This window comes from Citrus sinensis, chromosome 3 (genome assembly GCF_022201045.2).
Source record: "Citrus sinensis cultivar Valencia sweet orange chromosome 3, DVS_A1.0, whole genome shotgun sequence".
Taxonomy (NCBI): domain Eukaryota; kingdom Viridiplantae; phylum Streptophyta; class Magnoliopsida; order Sapindales; family Rutaceae; genus Citrus; species Citrus sinensis.
The window spans coordinates 19,093,054-19,111,076 of NC_068558.1; the positions used below are offsets into that span (position 1 = coordinate 19,093,054).

General features: G+C 32.2%; 1 protein-coding gene and 1 long non-coding RNA gene across 3 annotated transcripts; one reads left to right on the plus strand and one right to left on the minus strand.

Annotated features, from left to right (window-relative positions):
* Nucleotides 1-11,877: 11,877 nt before the first annotated feature.
* On the plus strand, nt 11,878-12,935 carry LOC112496186 (uncharacterized). Its single transcript, XR_003062682.2, has 2 exons — nt 11,878-12,215; nt 12,293-12,935. It is a non-coding gene; the product is annotated as an uncharacterized LOC112496186 (long non-coding RNA).
* LOC102630119 (CDPK-related kinase 4-like) lies at nt 12,802-17,764 on the minus strand. Of its 2 annotated transcripts, none has more exons than XM_025093415.2 (11): nt 17,132-17,764; nt 16,622-16,752; nt 16,296-16,337; nt 16,088-16,196; nt 15,806-15,884; nt 14,728-15,024; nt 14,513-14,622; nt 14,085-14,189; nt 13,821-13,883; nt 13,216-13,367; nt 12,802-13,122 (listed from the first exon to the last, which is right to left on the minus strand). In XM_025093415.2, exons 1-11 carry the CDS (start codon nt 17,624-17,626, stop codon nt 13,116-13,118), a joined length of 1,590 nt encoding a protein of 529 aa, XP_024949183.2. In that variant the 5' UTR covers nt 17,627-17,764; the 3' UTR covers nt 12,802-13,115. The 2 variants fall into 2 exon arrangements, with proteins under 2 accessions (XP_024949183.2, XP_006493176.2); XM_006493113.4 differs by having other exon boundaries at nt 13,216-13,383; nt 17,132-17,762.
* Between the last annotated feature and the right edge of the window lie 259 nt (nt 17,765-18,023).

The window sequence follows — 18,023 nt, forward strand, 5'->3', positions numbered from 1 at the left end:
AAAAAAGTTAGAGTCACCTCAACTCGTTGGAAAATCGCTTATCTCATTACCACATAGACCTAATCTTTTCAACTTTGTCAAATTTTCTAATTCTGCAACTAGAAAAAGGAATTAATACTTAAAAATTAGTGTGAGGGCTATTGTGAAAGTCCTGATCAGTATGCTTAGTTAATAACATTACTGATCTGTCATTACAGTAGCTCATCTAGCCTTTTTACAAAAGCCATTTATTTATACTGAAATATTGTACTTTACTTGGTTTTGGGACCTTTAAGTGATCATGTCCTTGAATGCCAACATTATATTCATTAAAATACAACAAGGACTTGAAAGGTTGAACAGTGAGTCAGGGAATTTTAAATGCCATTGTTAGGATTCATAAGATAAACTTAATATATCTAAAATGTAAATAATAATGGGAAATTGATAATTTTCACTAGTAATATGATGATGCGAAAACCACATTAATTCTAAAACACTAACAGATGGGAATAAAATTTTAAGGCAACAAGCCCCTTTACACTATTCAAGAAGATAAGTTCAAGCAACATGCAAACAACACGAAAATAAGAATGATCATTCTAAATTCTCAAAGATGCAATGTTTCATACACCCTTAGAAGAGAGTAAAAAAGAAAAGAAAAATTAAAAACAAATGAACAATAACTTCAATTTTATCTCGTTTTTCGAATAACAAAACCTAAGTCATCCTCATTTTACCAAAATCTAAATTAGCCAAATATCAAAGCATTACCTCAAATGCAGAAGTATCATGTTGGTTGTGGTTGTCGCATGATGGCTTTGAGGAGTCATGCTCTGTGTGGAGACATGGCTATGGTTGGAGTTCGTTGTTGCTTTGCGAGTGGCTGTAGTTGTCGATGGTGGCAGTGGCAGTTGTTGGAGGTATCCTTGATGGATGAGTTGTGGGCAATTTCAAGAGAATTGTGGCTTGAGAGTGTGACCTCGATCGATAAAGGAAAAAAAAATAAATTTGCGAACAATGTACTTTTGACTGAAGTAAAATGGTGTGTTTTAAAAGTCAGGGTTTGACTCGTGCTTTGATTCGGTGTAAATAGCATTTTTCTTAGAAGAAACGTGAATAACCTATTTTAGGCTGAAATGCTATTTGCATCAAGTCAAACTCTGACTTCAAAATGCATTGTCTTACTTAAGCCAAAAAAAAAAAACATTGTTTGCAAAGTCATTTTTTTAGGTCACACTCTTTAGTTATAATTTTCCTGAAATCGCCCACAACCCAACCATCACATGTACCGCTTGCCACCACCACTGCCACTACCAATAGCCATCATGCGACAGCCACAACCACTCACAAAGCGGTAATAAACTTGAAACACAGAGCACAAATCCCTACTATGAGACAGCCACAACCACTCATAAAGCGGCAACCACAACTCCAACCATGGCCATGACTCCACACAAAGTATGACTCCTCACAACCATCGCGTGACAGCCACAACAAACATAATACTTCAGCCCCTTAAGTAATACTTGGATCTTTGGCTGATTTAGGTTTTGGCAAAATGTGAACAATTTAGGTTTTGTTATTCGAAAAGCATGATGAAGTTGAAATTATTGTTCATTTATTTTTAGTTTCTTCTTTTTTGCCCTCTTCTAAAGGTGTATGAAGCGCTACATCTTTGAGAATTTAGAATGATCATTACTGATTTCCATATTGTTTGCATGCCGCTTGAACTTATCTTCTTGAATGGTATAAAGGGCCCTGTTGCCTTATCATTTGGTTTTCAGATATATTAAGTTTATCTTATGAACCCCAAAATTGGCATTTAAAATTCAATGACCAACTATTCAACCTTTCAAGTGCCTATTTTATTTTGATAAATATAATGCTGGCATTGAAGGACACGATCATTTGAAGGTTCTAGAACCTGACAAGGTACAACATTTCCATGTAAATGCAATATGAATTAGTGGCTCTTGTGACAAGGTTATATAAGCTACTATGACGACGGAGCAGTAATGTTATTAACCAAGCATATCAACACATCTTTCCACAACAGTCCCCACATTAATTTTCAAGTAATGATTCCTTTTTCTGGCTATAAGACTGGGAAATTTTAGAAAATTGAAAAGATTGGGTCTAGGTGATAATGAGTTAAACAACTTTCCAATGAGCCAAGATGATTGTAACTATTTGACTTCCTAGTTTCCTTTTAGTATTGTCGAATGATTAATGATATTAGAAAATAAATTGTCTTTGTTGTTAACTTAATTTTCTTATTATAGTAGTTAAAATGTCGAGAATTTGGAGATTTAATGATTTGGGGTATGAATTGAGAGAACATATTTCATTGAACATATATAATCAATTCATTATTGACAAGTACTTCAAATTATGATCTAATGATTGCATCTATCCACTTAAATTTGATTTAGCTTTTTATCTTAGTGATCATGAGGTGAGTTGGTATAGGTTGTTCTTAGGTTGTAAGTTAGGTTATAGTGATTTGATAAGTTGGTTATGTTTGAGTTGATGGTACTTTGTTTCATCGTATGTTATTCATGGTTTTCTAGGCTTATACTTGGTAAATGAGAATTTGCAGAATTTAAAAGAGAGTTGATTTGATGCTCTAAGTGTACTGAGCATGATATGTTTTGTTTTAAGAAAATGTTGATTATTAGGATGACTAGCTTTCTTGTGTAGGAATAAGATGTCCATTTCACTGGCAGACTCTATACACACTGTAGACTTGACATTGGACTTGACTCACATATGAACCCATTTTTATTAAATTGTTGGATTTTTCTATAATGCTGTATGTGCTTTTACAGCATTAATAGTGTAGTTATTATAGACCCTTAGATTTGAGTGATTTAATCTTAGTCATTCATTTAATATAATAAATAAATAAGTAATTAATTAAAAGCTAGCAAGTAACTTGTAACTTGTAGGTAAATATTAGTTTTTTAATTTTAAATTAATATTAACTTTATAGCATTTAATATAAGTTATCAGAACGAGATGCATGTAATCCAAGTTGATCATCGAGTTCATGATCATGACCCTACTGCTTGGTCAATTGAGATCTTTTTGACAGTACCACATGAAAATTCATTTTGTTGAGGAGCTGCTGAAGTTGTACAGGAAGAAACAGAATCCAATCTCTCTGGCCCGGCCAGTACATTTCTCCAAGTCGCCGCCCACTAGGGTCTGGCCGCGTTGGCAATCGAATTTGCCGGTGGCATTCTCTGCTGGAGAACGGGAAAATTCTCTTGTGCTCTGTGGAACTCTGTAGTGCAGCTGGATTCATTGCCTGCTGTGGTGGTTATATCTTATAACGTAGAGGCAAAGCTAAATTGGCTTGCTCAGATTATGACAGGAGTAGGAGGTGTTGCCACTGCCAGTAGATTTATAAATGGTATGAAAAAAACTACATTAATAAGTGCGCAAGATCATGTGAGAAGGAACTCGTCGAGCTGGAGATGATCAAATCAAGGAAGGCATTGAAGGGCGAGGCGGAGAAAAGGAGAACGGAATCAGAGGCTGAGATGACTCAGCTGACAATGCAAACTCAATTGCAGATAGTCCTTTGTCGAGGGGATGAATTCGAGTCAAAAGAGAAAGCGCGATGAAGAAGACGAATCACGAGTTTCTCAGAGGTAAAATTCTTGAACATGTCAATGGTTAATCATTCAGGAACTTGAGACACGCTTCAAGAATCCAATTTCCTTCAAGAACATGAGAAAAAAAACCAATGGTTAAATTTATGAGATAAATAAAGAGATTGTATTTTATCAAATTTTTATCTCTTTTTTTTAATCTAAAACAACCTTTTCAACTGGTTTGTTAACCGATTATAGCATTTTTTAAATGATTAAATTTTTCATTAATAAAAATAATGTGTACCGTTGATTAGATCTAATGGCATATATTTCTTACACTATTGATGTTGTAAAAAAAATTACGGTATTATAGAGGGACCCTAAATTGTTTAGTGAAAGGAAAAGGAGAAATTACAGCAAACACAAATGACTCAAAACTCAATTTGTCTTTGACATGATATAAGTCTCTTTTGGCCACTTATTACAGCACTACCCTTTGCATCTTGCCCTTGGGAAAACAAATACAACCTTTCAAGTGCATATTTTATTTTGATAAATATAACACTAGCATTCGAGCACATGATCACTTGATTAATGAGGCTGTGATACTATTTTAATGCTTTTTTTTTCTTGGGCAGTTTCAATAGTTTATTAATCACAGTATCATTTGGCACAAGTGAAATTTGAAATGCATTGCAAATATGTAATGAATGTAGTGATTAGATGGATTTGCTAACCTAACATCACTTACAATAAAGAATCCAAATCGCAAATTTGGCTTTATAGAGAATGTAAGAACTTTCAATAGGTAGAAGACTGTAAACCTAGCGAAGAGAAATTTGACTTATTAGTGGAAGATGTTAGGAAGTTGGCATTGGAGATTAGGTGTTTGTTTGTTTCAATTATTTCATAAAAACTCGAGCATATGTAATAATGTGAAATGTATAGGTGATTGTTTGACAACGAAGTTTGAAGGAGACAGACACCAGGATATGATTTTATTAAAATACTTGTGATTGTCATACTATGTTTTCTATTCAAATTTTATTTTTAAGTTGTTTTAATTTGTCCTATGTATCAGGAAAAGACTTGTAGATATATGTAATAACATTTTCCTTCAAAATATAATTTTTTTTATTGTTTCACTTTATTCAATTGGAAATTATATTCAAATTGTTGCTTTGATGCTGGAATAATGTTGTAGCATCTAAAAATAATCTCATTAAGCCCTAAACCCAAAAGATACAAATGACTAAACAACAAAGTAAATATAAATTGTATTATAGATGTCAATTAACTACATTCAACAATTGAATATCTAGTCTGGATTCGGAGGATCACAAAAACAAAATAACACATCAAAACACAAGCTAACTTTGTTAATTCATCAAGCCAACTTCAATGGGCTTCAATCATGTGCTTGGTTCATTAGTTGAAAACTATGTTCGATTAGCATCCTGAAACTCTTGTTATGGTAACTGTTGAAAGTTTTCATGATGAACTCTTCCATAATTTATCCAAGACTGATAGTAAAGCGAAAATAGGCATGTTATGGAAGTACCTGTTGTGCTAGCTATTATACAACCAAAAAAAAAAATAAACACAAATACATCAATTAGATGAGAATAAAAAAACACTAACAGCAGGTAGAAGTAAACACTAAATAGAAAATGACAAATAAAAAAATTGTCATACCCATATTGCTCTCTTGCATTGGGATTGTAATAGCCACTTGAGATGATAAATCGTGTACTTCTAAGTTCTACAAAAGCAAGCAAGATACATTTAAAATATGTATTAAATTAATTTAAATATTTTGATATTATAAATCACCTCTATAGTTGTACTTAATGAAACATTATTCAACTTTTGTTTTGGCTTTCTAAATTGCTTTTGCTTTTTTTCACAAGTTAGACAAATTTTATGACGAGTTACTACTGGATCCTATACGATTTCGGTACAATTTCTTGCCCCACCAACAACTATTGTATTGTCACTGTCACAGTGAATATTCAGAGATAGCATTCTTCATTACTTTCTCGATCCAAGCCAAAATATTTTTTTAACTTTCTATGTTTTTTTCAAGATACATCAACAACATCATAAAATGTAGCGCACTTTTATTTACATCATTAATGTTCAACGCTCCAACTCCTCACATCATAACTAATTTTCAATGTACTATAGCATGTCTACACATCTTTCCTTTATCTTCGTATGATATACTTTTTAGAAAGTAATTTTATATGGTTATGTGAAAACATTGCAATGGCGTATTCGTAAAGAATTCATTTACATTCAAACATTGAACACATACAATGAATTTTACCTTTGTCTTTTTAAAAAATAACTTTAAAAGTCTTTTCTTTACTCTTTTCATCATTTTCAATGACTTTATATTCTGATCCTCCATAATTGAAAACCTCACAATACATCTTATTCAGTAGCTCTTGTTAAAATTATTGATACTTAGAAATAATGTATACTTCTTCAACTTGCCTTTCCATTGCAAAACTAATAGGACATGACATCCATTGGCTGAAACACAAAGCATCTGCTTGCCATTCTATCTCAATTTTACCTTCCATTGCTTTTTCATATTTCTCCACAAATTACTTTAGAGTTTTTTTTTGAGTTAATATACCCATCAAAGAGAGTATTCATACTCTCATGACGTTGAGTGGTTGATTAACATTCCAGCCCAAAAAGTAGTTTTAACAAAACATGGAAACTAATGATATATTTCCTCGTATAAACTATTTAACCACTGATACTTACGAAGATCATATTTCTTTAACATGTCATGCCAAGCTTTCTCAAATTCAAGAGGAGTTTATGAATCATAAACAATACAATGCAATGAAACTCTAATGTCATGACATTTTGCATGCCTTCTCAACTTCTCGGCACTTTTTTCAATAGATGCCACAAAAACCATCGATACATACTATTTGGAAAAAACAATCTTAATTGCATTTTTCATCACTTTATCTTGGTTGATGACTCTAAGGGGAGGGAAGCTGGACATAATGATAGCCATGTATTAAATAACCATGTATATATCTCAGTGTTCTCTTGCAAAATTAATCCACGTCCTAACAAAATAGAATAATCCTGATTATTAACTCCTACAAAAGGAGCAAATGACATGTCATACTTATTTATAAGGTATATGGTGTTTAATGTAAAAACAAATATAAAGTCTTTGTAAGCTAACCTGTTTTTTGGATTTGTACAAAATACATTTTTTAACCGACCTTCCTCATTAAAGTCAAGACTGAAAAAAAAAACCCATCATTTGCTGCTTGCATTTTCTTAAAATAATTCTAAATTGTAGTAGCATTCCCTTCTCCGAGCCTCAATCGCCTTACTTTGTCAGCATGATTTCTAGCATCTCTTTCTAAGAATGAGACTTCAAAGCCAATAGCCTTAACAACAATAGACTTGAAATGTTGAGCCATTTTAATTGCTGCTTTTTTACATAAGGACTAATGGTACAGCCGCTATCTACACTTGCTTGGACTCATGGCATGGTCATTTTCAAGGTACAAATTTTCAATTACTCATTTTCGATTAACAAAATCCAAACACCCTCCAATTTTATCATTGCATCCAATTTTTTGGTTAGGTTGTAGCCGCAAAACATGATTGGTTTTCCTTTTTGACTTGTCGTTTCGCCCACAAGTAAATGTCACATAACTCATACTCCCATCGTTCCCCTTTTTACAAGATTTCTGCATCACTGGAAACCCCTCTTGTAGGCCATAAGCTTTTTAATATACAAACATTTCATCAGGACTACTAAACACATCCCAACCTTAGGCTTAGCAAAGTTTTTCCACTAATTGCTCATTATTTTCTTCAAAACTAGCCTCTTGTAAATCCTGCAATTCCTCCACTTCATCAACCTCATCCATTTGTTTCAAATTGTCTATTACTACTGCAAATTAAAATAATTCAAAATATTTCTAATCAATTAGCCCAAGTTCATCAAATGTACAGTGGGTTATAAACCCATTCTAATTAATTAAGCTAAAAATTCACATCTTGTATACTAACCATGTAGTGTCTTCAATTAGCTTATTAATAATATAGTGAGAAACAACTCAAGATTCAAAATGAAATGTAGAAACAAATGCTCACATCACAACAGAAGCATGGACACCTAGCTTTATTAGCTAAGGATGGACATGTAGATATGTCGATATAAAAAAAGGAGGAAAAAGAAAAGATCATTAACCATTATATTAACTTAATTTAACAACAACAGCAATATCATCATCAACTATTAATAAAATCTGCTTCATAGAATAAAACTACAAAATTCAAGCAAAATTCAAGTTTTGAAAATAATTTACTGCTAAAGGAATTGGAAATATAATACCTTACCTTATGGTAAATCCCTCGTAGAATTGAAACTCATCTTTCATGGACCAACCAAATCTTCTGTCAAGAAATGTTCGTAGCCACTGTAAATGCTGATCTCATATTTTAAGGACTAACCAAATCTTCTACCAAGAAATGTTCATTTTTATTTAAGCTAAATCCTATTGCCTAGAAGAAAGACAACAGTTAGGGGGTTTGTAGTTGGGGGGTAAAAAAAAAAGAGAAACGCAAAAGTAAAAGAGAAAGTAGATGTTAAATTTTGAATTAAAAAAATTGATTCTCAAAAGGGCATTGCTTTTCATAATCCTTAAGGTTTGAATCGGGATAAACATCGATGCTTCTCTTCTAATCTTCAAAACAACCATAGAATAAATTAATAAACCATATTTAATGCGTTTTCCAAAATATAAGTAAAATATATTTTTATGAGAAAATTTTAGGGCCTCGGTATTATTTTGTAGCCTCCATTTTTGTTTTTGTTTTCAAAGTTCTAAGTGTGAAACTTGTTCGATAGGCCATATTCTAAAAATAAATTGTAAAACACAGAACAAAAGTTGGCTAACAGTAATAAAGCCTAAAACAGGTTATACATATGTTTCCTCTAATCTTCAAAACGAATTATAAAATAAATTAGGAAACAATATTTAATGCATTTTCTAAAGCATAATTAAAATATAATTTTTTATCTTATCTTCTTCCTCTCTCTCCCTCGTCATCAAATCTCATCTCTAACTACCTCATCTTCTGCCCCTCTCCCTTACCAGGTTATACATGTTACTGCTTTTTTTTTTGTCATTTTTTCAATTGACATTGTTGTTTTCTTCAATTTAATCACCTCTAGGAAAATGGGTAAGACAGAAATTCATCTCTCTGGTAACAGACTAACAGTTGGGAATCAAGTTCTATAGATATTGATGCTACCGGACCTGATTGGTTTGTTGTTGGACTCAATGGAGAAGCATTATTAGCCTTTTTTTTTTTTTTTTTCTTGTTAGCAGTTTTAGTACAATTTTACTGTAGTTCTCACACATAATCTTGACATTATTGTTATGTCACTACAAATTAGAACAAAACGTTCTCGAGAACTTTCAAAATGACACCACTCCCATGTGGAGTCACTAGTCATTTCCCGTGTTTTCTTGCATAGAATCAGAAAAGAACCGGCTATCTATGCTCACAACTTCGCATTAGACCTCAGGTGACTGTCTTGTAATTTTGATAATTTTTTAATCCAATAATTTTATAATTGTTTTTTTTCATTAAGCATACGTGAGTTGTTGGTAGTATTTATCTTACCGCTAATATGTCTTAATTATAATCTTCTGTGAGTATATATAAAATTTAATAATTTGTTTAGTAATTAAGAGAGGTTAAATAAATCAATTTTATTAATTTTATAACTTTTTAACTATAAGTATGCACTTTTATGTTGTAAAAATTATTTTTAAAACTAGTATTACTAAATAAATACTAATTATTTTTATCATTTTCAATTACATCTACCGAACATGTATTATAGTTTTTATTTTTTAAACACATGATTAAAAAATAATACTAAATACACATTTAAATTTAAAATACAATAATTGCAAAATACCATTCTCATTCTGATTTTTGTTTTAAGAAATACCAATTAAAAAACAGTACCTCGTGTGCCCTAAAGCTTTCAATTAGATAAACTTAGAGAAAAACACAAGTTGAATTTTCCAGCCACATAACATGATTTCAAAATAAAAAATTAATTTGGCCAAAGAATGGGTAATAGTATTACAACTTTTAGGAACAAGCAGAATTGAAGATCAATTTAAACCCTTCAAGTTAGTTTGCATTTATGACAATATCCAAAAGATTTGAGTCTCACTACCATTCCTTTTTTAATGAGAGATTGAAACCTCTACACACTCACATGCGTCGTGTTGGTAATTTCATAAAATAGATACGTGTCATATTGTTATTAGTGAGCCATAAATGAGAAAAATAATAAAAAGAAAGAAAATTAAAAGAAGTAATAAAAAGAAGAAAAATGATCTCTACACTACTTTTATTTTGTCATATGTATATCTAACCATATCAAATTTTTGACATGTTCTTTTCATCACCTTTGTTTTTAAGTTTTTATCAATAAACTATTTTAATGCTAAGAAAATGACTATTTTACCCTAAACGAAATAGAAGATCATTTTATTCTATTAAATTTTAAAAAATAAAATTATTAATTACAAGAATACCCCTGAATTTAATAAAATAAATAAATTTCAAATCCAATATGTTAATTTTTTCTAATTATAATTTTATTTAAAAATTATCGTGTTAATTTTTAGTAATTATAATTTCATTTAATTTGTGTAGGGAAGTTTCTTAATATTAATTAGAGGGAAGTTTACAATAATAAGAGGGAGCTTTTCTCTCCATCTTAATTTTTATAAACTTTCCTATACTTAATTTAATTACAAAAATTAAATGAAATTATAATTAGAAAAAATTATAATTACAAGGTGTTAATTTTCTTATAATTATAATTTCATTTCGAAATTATCATCTTAGATTTTCATATTTATTCGTTTTATTGAATTTAGGGATATTCTTGTAATCATAATTTTTTATTTTTTAAAATTTTGTAGAATAAAATAGTCTTTTAATTCATTTAGAGTAAAATGATTATTTTTAGTGTCAAAATAGTTGATTGATACAAGTTTAGAAATAAAGATGGTGTAAAGAATATGTCAAAATTTTATGGTGGTTAAATGTACATATCACAAAACAAAGATGATGCAGAGATAATTTCCCTAAAAAGAAACTAAATGGTTCTATTATATTTTTCTTTCATTTTTTTTTCAATAATTTCAATATCAGTAGTGTATTTTTTTATGCATCCCCCAAGCACCTAAGGACATGAACGATCCCTTTAAGAGTATCTCCAAAAGACTATATTAATTTTACTTTTCAAATATCTATTTACTTCCCTATGTGGCAAAAAGAAAAGTGAAAAAAATATGTTATTCTCCAAAAGGCTCTTCAAATAGAAATAAGTTAATGTTATTTTAATCAAATAAATATTTTTTTAAAAGGAAAAATAAATGGTAATTAAAGAACTTCTCCCTCTCTCTCCAATAAAAGGTAATAAAATATAAATTGAAGAGGGAGAAAGCAACTCTACAAAATTGAAGATAGAATTATTTCTTATTTGAAGAATCTTAATTGGAGTATTTTTTGAAGTCTTAAATGCTGATGTAACTCTTCAAATAAGTAATTAAATATTATTTGAAGGGTATTTTGGAGATGTTTTAAATCTTTTTAATTTGACTAACAAACAAAATTTGACTCTCAAAATGGTAAGAGGTTGCAAAATATATTCATCTCTACCTTCTAAGAAAAATGAAAATTTTTGTTATGCATATATGACTACTTCTTAATCACATTGGCTTATTAGGTCCCGTTCTTTTCAGTTTGTGATATCTTTTCTTTTTTTTTTTTTTTTTTTTTAACTAACAAAATTTTGTTTGTTCTGTCTAATTTACCCGAAAAAGGATGATTTTAAATAAATTGGTAATTACAATATTCAAAACTTCCAAGAACAACAGAACCTTGTTTTGTCCTATATCATCTTTAAATTTTCAGTATAATTCTTTGCTATATAACTTATAGTGTTGCTTGACCAAGTGTTACTCACACAAATTTCTTTTAACTTTGTTGTTAATAATATAATAATAAAAAGAAAACATATGTTAAACTTGTTATATACAAACTCTGCTTTTAAAGATATTTTATATACTTTTTATATGTTAAAGAACTTGAATTTTGATAAAATAAAAAAAGAACAACTCAGACTAAGAGAGAATTAGAGCTTATAGAAATAGATTTTTATTTTACCCATATTCACAATACAATATATCAAATAGAGTGACGGATTCTTCGAGATTTCGATTATTTTCTTATTACGTCAAGAATTTTATTTAATTTCTTTTAAACCACTATATTATTTCTTATATATAATGCTAAAGGCTCAGAGTCTATCCATCTTGAACATTTGTTACAAGGTCTCATTTTTCAAGTTGTAAATCATAATGATATTTCTAACCAAAAATAAATCAGAAGCTGTTGAACGAAGAGGAAAAAATGGAGGGACATCTGAAGTAGGATCGAAAGGAGAAGATCAAGGAGATGATGAAGATAAAAATTTTATTTTGTTTTTTTTTTGTTTTTGCTTTTATTAAATCGAATTGGCGACTTACCAGAAAGCATTTGAAGGTAAATTCCAAACTTTACTTACCATTTAATTCTTATGTTATTAATGACTATACAAATAAATCATGTTGTGTTTGCAGGTGGTAATCCAACCAATCAAAAACAGGAACTAATCCTGGTGAGCTCAAAATTGGTCGCTTTACAACTCGGATTCTCGGTTGATGTCTTTGGAGCTCCTATCTTGTGGTGATAACGATGTCACCCACCATCTTGATCTATTTCCGCACCCCCATGGTCTATTATTAATATTGCAAGTATTGTTTGCCACAAGATGCATTGTAAATTATGAAGCATAGTGATGCATGCTCATTGTGCATGAAAATTCGAGTAAGAGCTCCGTTAAAGATCTAAATTGTTTTGCAGACCACTCGTTCTGGCCTTTTTTTTTTTTTTTTTAAAAAAAAGGAAAGATATTTACTGAGTTCAAATTATGTTGGTATTATTAGAATTATTAATTTTTAAATTTTTTTCTGGGGTATTTTTAGGAAAGGGGTTTCATGAGGACTTACTGAAAAGTGCTAGATGTAGCACCACTCGTATTTTTGGTAGCAACACTTCAAAATGTGCTCGTAATATATATATATGCTCATTTGACATGAAACTGGCATTTTATTTCAGCGCAGTTGTGTTGCCTCCTTGCCTTCCAATATATATTTATCTCTACACTACATTTATAGACGTTTGTCTCTGAATTCAAGAAGAATTTAAAAAAAAAATGAAAAACACTCATGACAAAAATTCAGTCAATAATTCTATCATTATTCGACATATGTTACCCGTGCCTTGTATTGGAACTCCGTACTGTCACACCATGCAAAAACCTCTTATATCCAAGAAAGCTCAGTTTCCCGTCTGAATTTCTGATGCAATCATTGAGTAAAGAATATGCAGCAGGTGCCAAATTTAATTCCTGCAGCGAGATAAGTATTTGAAATCTCAGTGAGTTGAAGAAACTTGAAAGTGATATAGCTGTTGGTGTGCCGCCAACCACAGATGTACTTACCAGCGCCAATTCTTCGACTGAAATGACCCGGTTTCCTTCCTGTTCAAAGTAGTCAAAGGCTGTAATTGCAATCTGGTCCCATCTCTCAAGTGCCTCAAGCTGATATACACTAGTAGCAGCAGCACAGAACTCTTCGTATGCCAGTTTTTGATCTGAGAGAGGTTCCATCTTATATTAAAAAATTAAAACCGCTGTTAGCATGAAGTAATACAAGAATAAATAAAATAATTTGTTTTTCCGACAGCAGTGTGATAGCACTTAAAATAGACAGGAAAGAAAAATAAAATGAAAAAAATGGTTATGATAATCAACAGAAATTTTTAGATCAATTGCCTTCTTTACCAATAAGTAAACAAGATTTCCAGGGAAACTCTTGAAAAAAGAATGTTTGATAATAAGTCACCTGTATGTGGCATGTCTAACTCATTCTTTATTTATCCAACAGTTCACTCAAATTGCATAAAAGTTTATAGAACGATATAGAATAGTATTACAACCTTAGAAAATGAAAAACATAAATATGTTGAATAATGTGCAATTTTATCATCCTTAACATTAATCTAACATCACCGAGAAGCGGATTAAGATGTATCAAGATGACTTACCACATTTAAAATTTCAAAAACTCTTGAATCTGTCATGGCATCAGTTGCTTGTCTCATAAGAGCCTGCACTTTGACATTATAAACTTAAAATGATCATGAAAACACCATGACTGATAAGCAACTAAAATTTATTAAGCTAATTTCTACCCCCAATAAAACTTTTCTTAAATCATTATGACCGCCCGGGGGGGGGGTTGTGGTGTTGGTGTTATGGGAAGGAAGCACAATGTGATGCTATTTTATAAAGAAAGAGCACCAACTAACCACTTTAAAATTATTCAGGGAGACACAACCATCTTTTGGCTCCAAGAGCATAAACTGTGCCCTAAGATACACGAGCTCTTCTTCTGTCAATGCTTTTGAAAGTGCCTGCAGCCGTAGTGAAAACCAGCAAAATGAAGATTATTAAAGAGCTGATCACAGAGGAAGGCAAGTCCCAACAACACATGGAAGTAGCTTCCCTGAGTCAAATGGTGGCTCACATATATAACATGAGCCACCTGAGTTTCAAAATGCCAGATAAAGACAAGCTTGTGGGTGATGCATAGGTACATTTTCCTGTGTTTTTTTTTTTGGTTTTTTACCTCTTTTTTTTCTCATTTTAAATTTTTTTCTCTTTGTGGGAAGGGAAAAATAATGGGGTTATTACAATACCATATGCCTTTGTTTGTGATGACAAGTTAGAAAATTACCTTTAGTGCTGCACGTTTCAAAGGTGTGGCACGAAGGTAAGACTTAACTAACTTGTAGATCAAAATATCCAAAGGCACAGGACGGTTCTCATCATGTAACCATGGGTGAGCTGCAAATATAAGGGTGTTTATTAGTTTTCGACCATAAATTACATCAATACCATTCATGTAATTGTATATACATGCATATCAATCTCATTTTTCTCTCTACTTACTTAGAGCTTGAGCGGCAGTCATTCTCTTCCTGTGGTCCTTGTTGAGAAGTCTTCTCACAAAATCTTTGGCTTCTGGTGATACAGACGGCCAAGGTGAATCATGAAAATTAGGATCAGCTCTAAGAACCGAACGAAAAATTCCTGATTCCGTGCGAGCCCAGAAAGGTCTGCTCCCACATAACAATATATATGTTATAACTCCAATGCTCCACATATCTCCTTCAACATTGTATGATCTATGAAGTACTTCAGGTGCAACATAGTATGCACTGCCAACAATGTCGTTGAGACGTTGATCTGACAAAGTACCAAAACTGTATGTTGTTTATTCCAGCTTACAGTTAATAACTAAAGTAATAATTTATTTAGAACTTATCGTCAAAGAACAGCAACCACAATGGTTTATGGCATATTAGATGCCTCTATGTGACTCTACAAACAAGTAAAATCACATATGGTGGCATAAAGAAAGAAAGAAAGAGACCACATGAATTATCATCAGAAAAAAATTAAAGAGAGCCCATAAAAATTTCAACAATCAACATTTCAGTAAATCGATACGGCATTCTCAATAATTGTTGATCTCAAAAACTAAAATTTATACTAATCTGTTATGGAAGATTTAGGAAAACCATTTTCTCACTAGGCAGGTAGACTTTGTAGAAATCATGATGAATGTCTTCACTAATGCAATCTTTTTAAGAAGATAATGCATTTGAGGAAGCAAAGAGGACTGCAGATGATGCAAATGATAGAACTTAGCCGACTTGAGGCCCTGTGTAGATGGATATAACAAAGTCATCCCTGTATCCAGTTGGGAAGTAGTCAAGGGCTCCTATATACATAATATCCCACTTGTTTAATAATTTTATACATCAAGTCTATATATATATATATATATATATATATATAAGAAACCAAAATTATCATTCGAATTTGGACGTAAGCTAAGGCCACAAAGAAGACGACCCAAACTTTTTCATATAACCATCAAAAGGCTAATGTTCACCACCAACATACCTATTATTGCAGGATAAACTTAAAGTTAAAAGCAAGTCAATCAAGATTTGATAGTTACCTGGCCGAACAAAGTCAGATAGGCCAAAGTCAATAACCTTCAGTGGAGCATCCTCCTCTCTTGTGGTAAAAAGAAAATTCTGCCAATGCAGTCACAAAAACAAGCATCATCAATTAAAAGTTGGAATGAAACAGTGGTAGCTTGTGATGTACATTTGGAAAGGCACCACCTATTTATTTTATTACATAGAAAAAACTTTAATTAAAAAAAAAGAATAATAATAACTTTATATGCAACAAAAGAGGAAAACGACAACACAATGCTTTAATCCCTATGTCATACCTCTGGTTTTAGATCACGGTGAACAACACCTTGAAGGTGGCAAAATGCAACTATATTTAATATTTTCTCAACAATTGTTTTAGCATCTTCCTCTAGATATCTGCCACCTCTACAATGAAGAAATAATAACAAAATACACTATGAAACTTAACTCAGAAAATCAAAAGTAATAAACAAACAGCTATAGAAATAATGCATTATCATTTACCTTGATAAAATTCTGTCCAGTAATTCTCCACCTTCACAAAATCTGGTAAAAAACAAGAAAGAATTACTATAGAATAAATGTTGCACTTTTTGATGGTACATAAATTATACACATATATTAAGCCACAATTTAAGAGACTATTTTAACTAATGAACTGCTTGGAGGATTTTTTGGGTGCCTAATGGATGGTTTCATTTCATATAGTGTTTAGATTAGGCAAATATGTACATGATTTACCAGCAAACAAGCACCAAAATGAAAAGTTGAAGCACGGTTACCACACATAAGTGTTTTAAAAAATAAACTACAACAAAGGAAACACATACTCCATGACTATGTACACGCTATTTGCATCCTCGAAAGCATCATGAAATTTAATCATATGTTTATGGCCAGACAAGGCTTTCAATATCTTCACCTCCCGTCGAACATCTTCAATCGCTAATGCTGATGTCATCTACAAAATTTACCATAACTTCATTACCAATGCTACTGATCATATCGAAAAAGAAGTATGCACATCAACATAGAGCATGTTTTCAACTGTTTCGCTTCTGTTTAAGTTGTCGCAGCACCTCAATCTCAAACATAGCCTTAGCAAATTGATCAAAAGAAGTTCATGTAAAGCAAACCAAAATAACATCTGTCTAAAATCTGGCTTTCCCAAATGACAATTTGTTACTTAGGAATACTATCAATATTGAAATCGATTCACAATTTGTATGTACCTTTATCTATCTGTACCACTACACAAAACTTGTTAAGAGCAACAACAATAGATAATTTTTTTTTTGTCATCATCAATCCCTTGTTAAGAACTATTCAAAAAGACACACCTTCGCTTTTGAAATGATCTTCACAGCCACAACTTTTCCCTTCAGGGTGCCTTTTTTACCCTTAGCGCAACAAGTATGACCAAAATGCCCCCGGCCCACCTCCTTGCCAAGCTCAAACTTGGCGCCAAAGTTCTTGCCATAACCAAAGTTCTTATCCAGCTGTCTTTCGGTTGCTTTTACTCCACCATCCCCGGAAGTCGGGCCCTCTTTCGGCGGCGCCTGCATGCCCGACCCGAGCCGCCGCTTGATTGCCGACATTATCGGCTTCGCCGGCGAAGGAGGGGGTAAAGGCCACCTGAACTTCCTCCCCGGAGACGGAGACGGCGCAACGCCGGCAGGAAGCGGACTCTGGAAGGGACTGCATGTGAAAGAGCTGGAATCAGGCGGTGGGTGTCGCGGGGTCGACGCCGGGTGGGGTTGCGACGGCGGCTGTTTTGGGTGGTCAATGGGAGTGATCGAGTCGTTGTTGACGCCTTTGCTGCAGCAATGACCCATCGTTGGTCTTGATCTTGAACGGTCAAAGTCAGAGCATTCGACAGTGGCGAGGTTAGTTAGTTAACGGTAGCTATAGAGCAAAATGAAATCGATCAAACACGAAATTAGAGTTTTAACGAGACACACTGGCAGACACAAAGTCGTTGAAAATGTTGTCTTGGAAAAAGAAAACTTTTTCTTTTCTTTGTGGTAAAATATCATTTAAATCCTTCCATTTTTTCATTTTCTCAATATCTGCGCATGTATTTTTGTATTTTTGTTACGCAGGTCGCCTACCCGTCTGAACTCCGAAATGATCAATTCAAAATCAACTATAAATTTTGACCATTTGTCGTTTCACACAAAGGGTGGTGGAAACAGACCGCCAGTTACCACTTAAACTCGTTAATGACTCTCT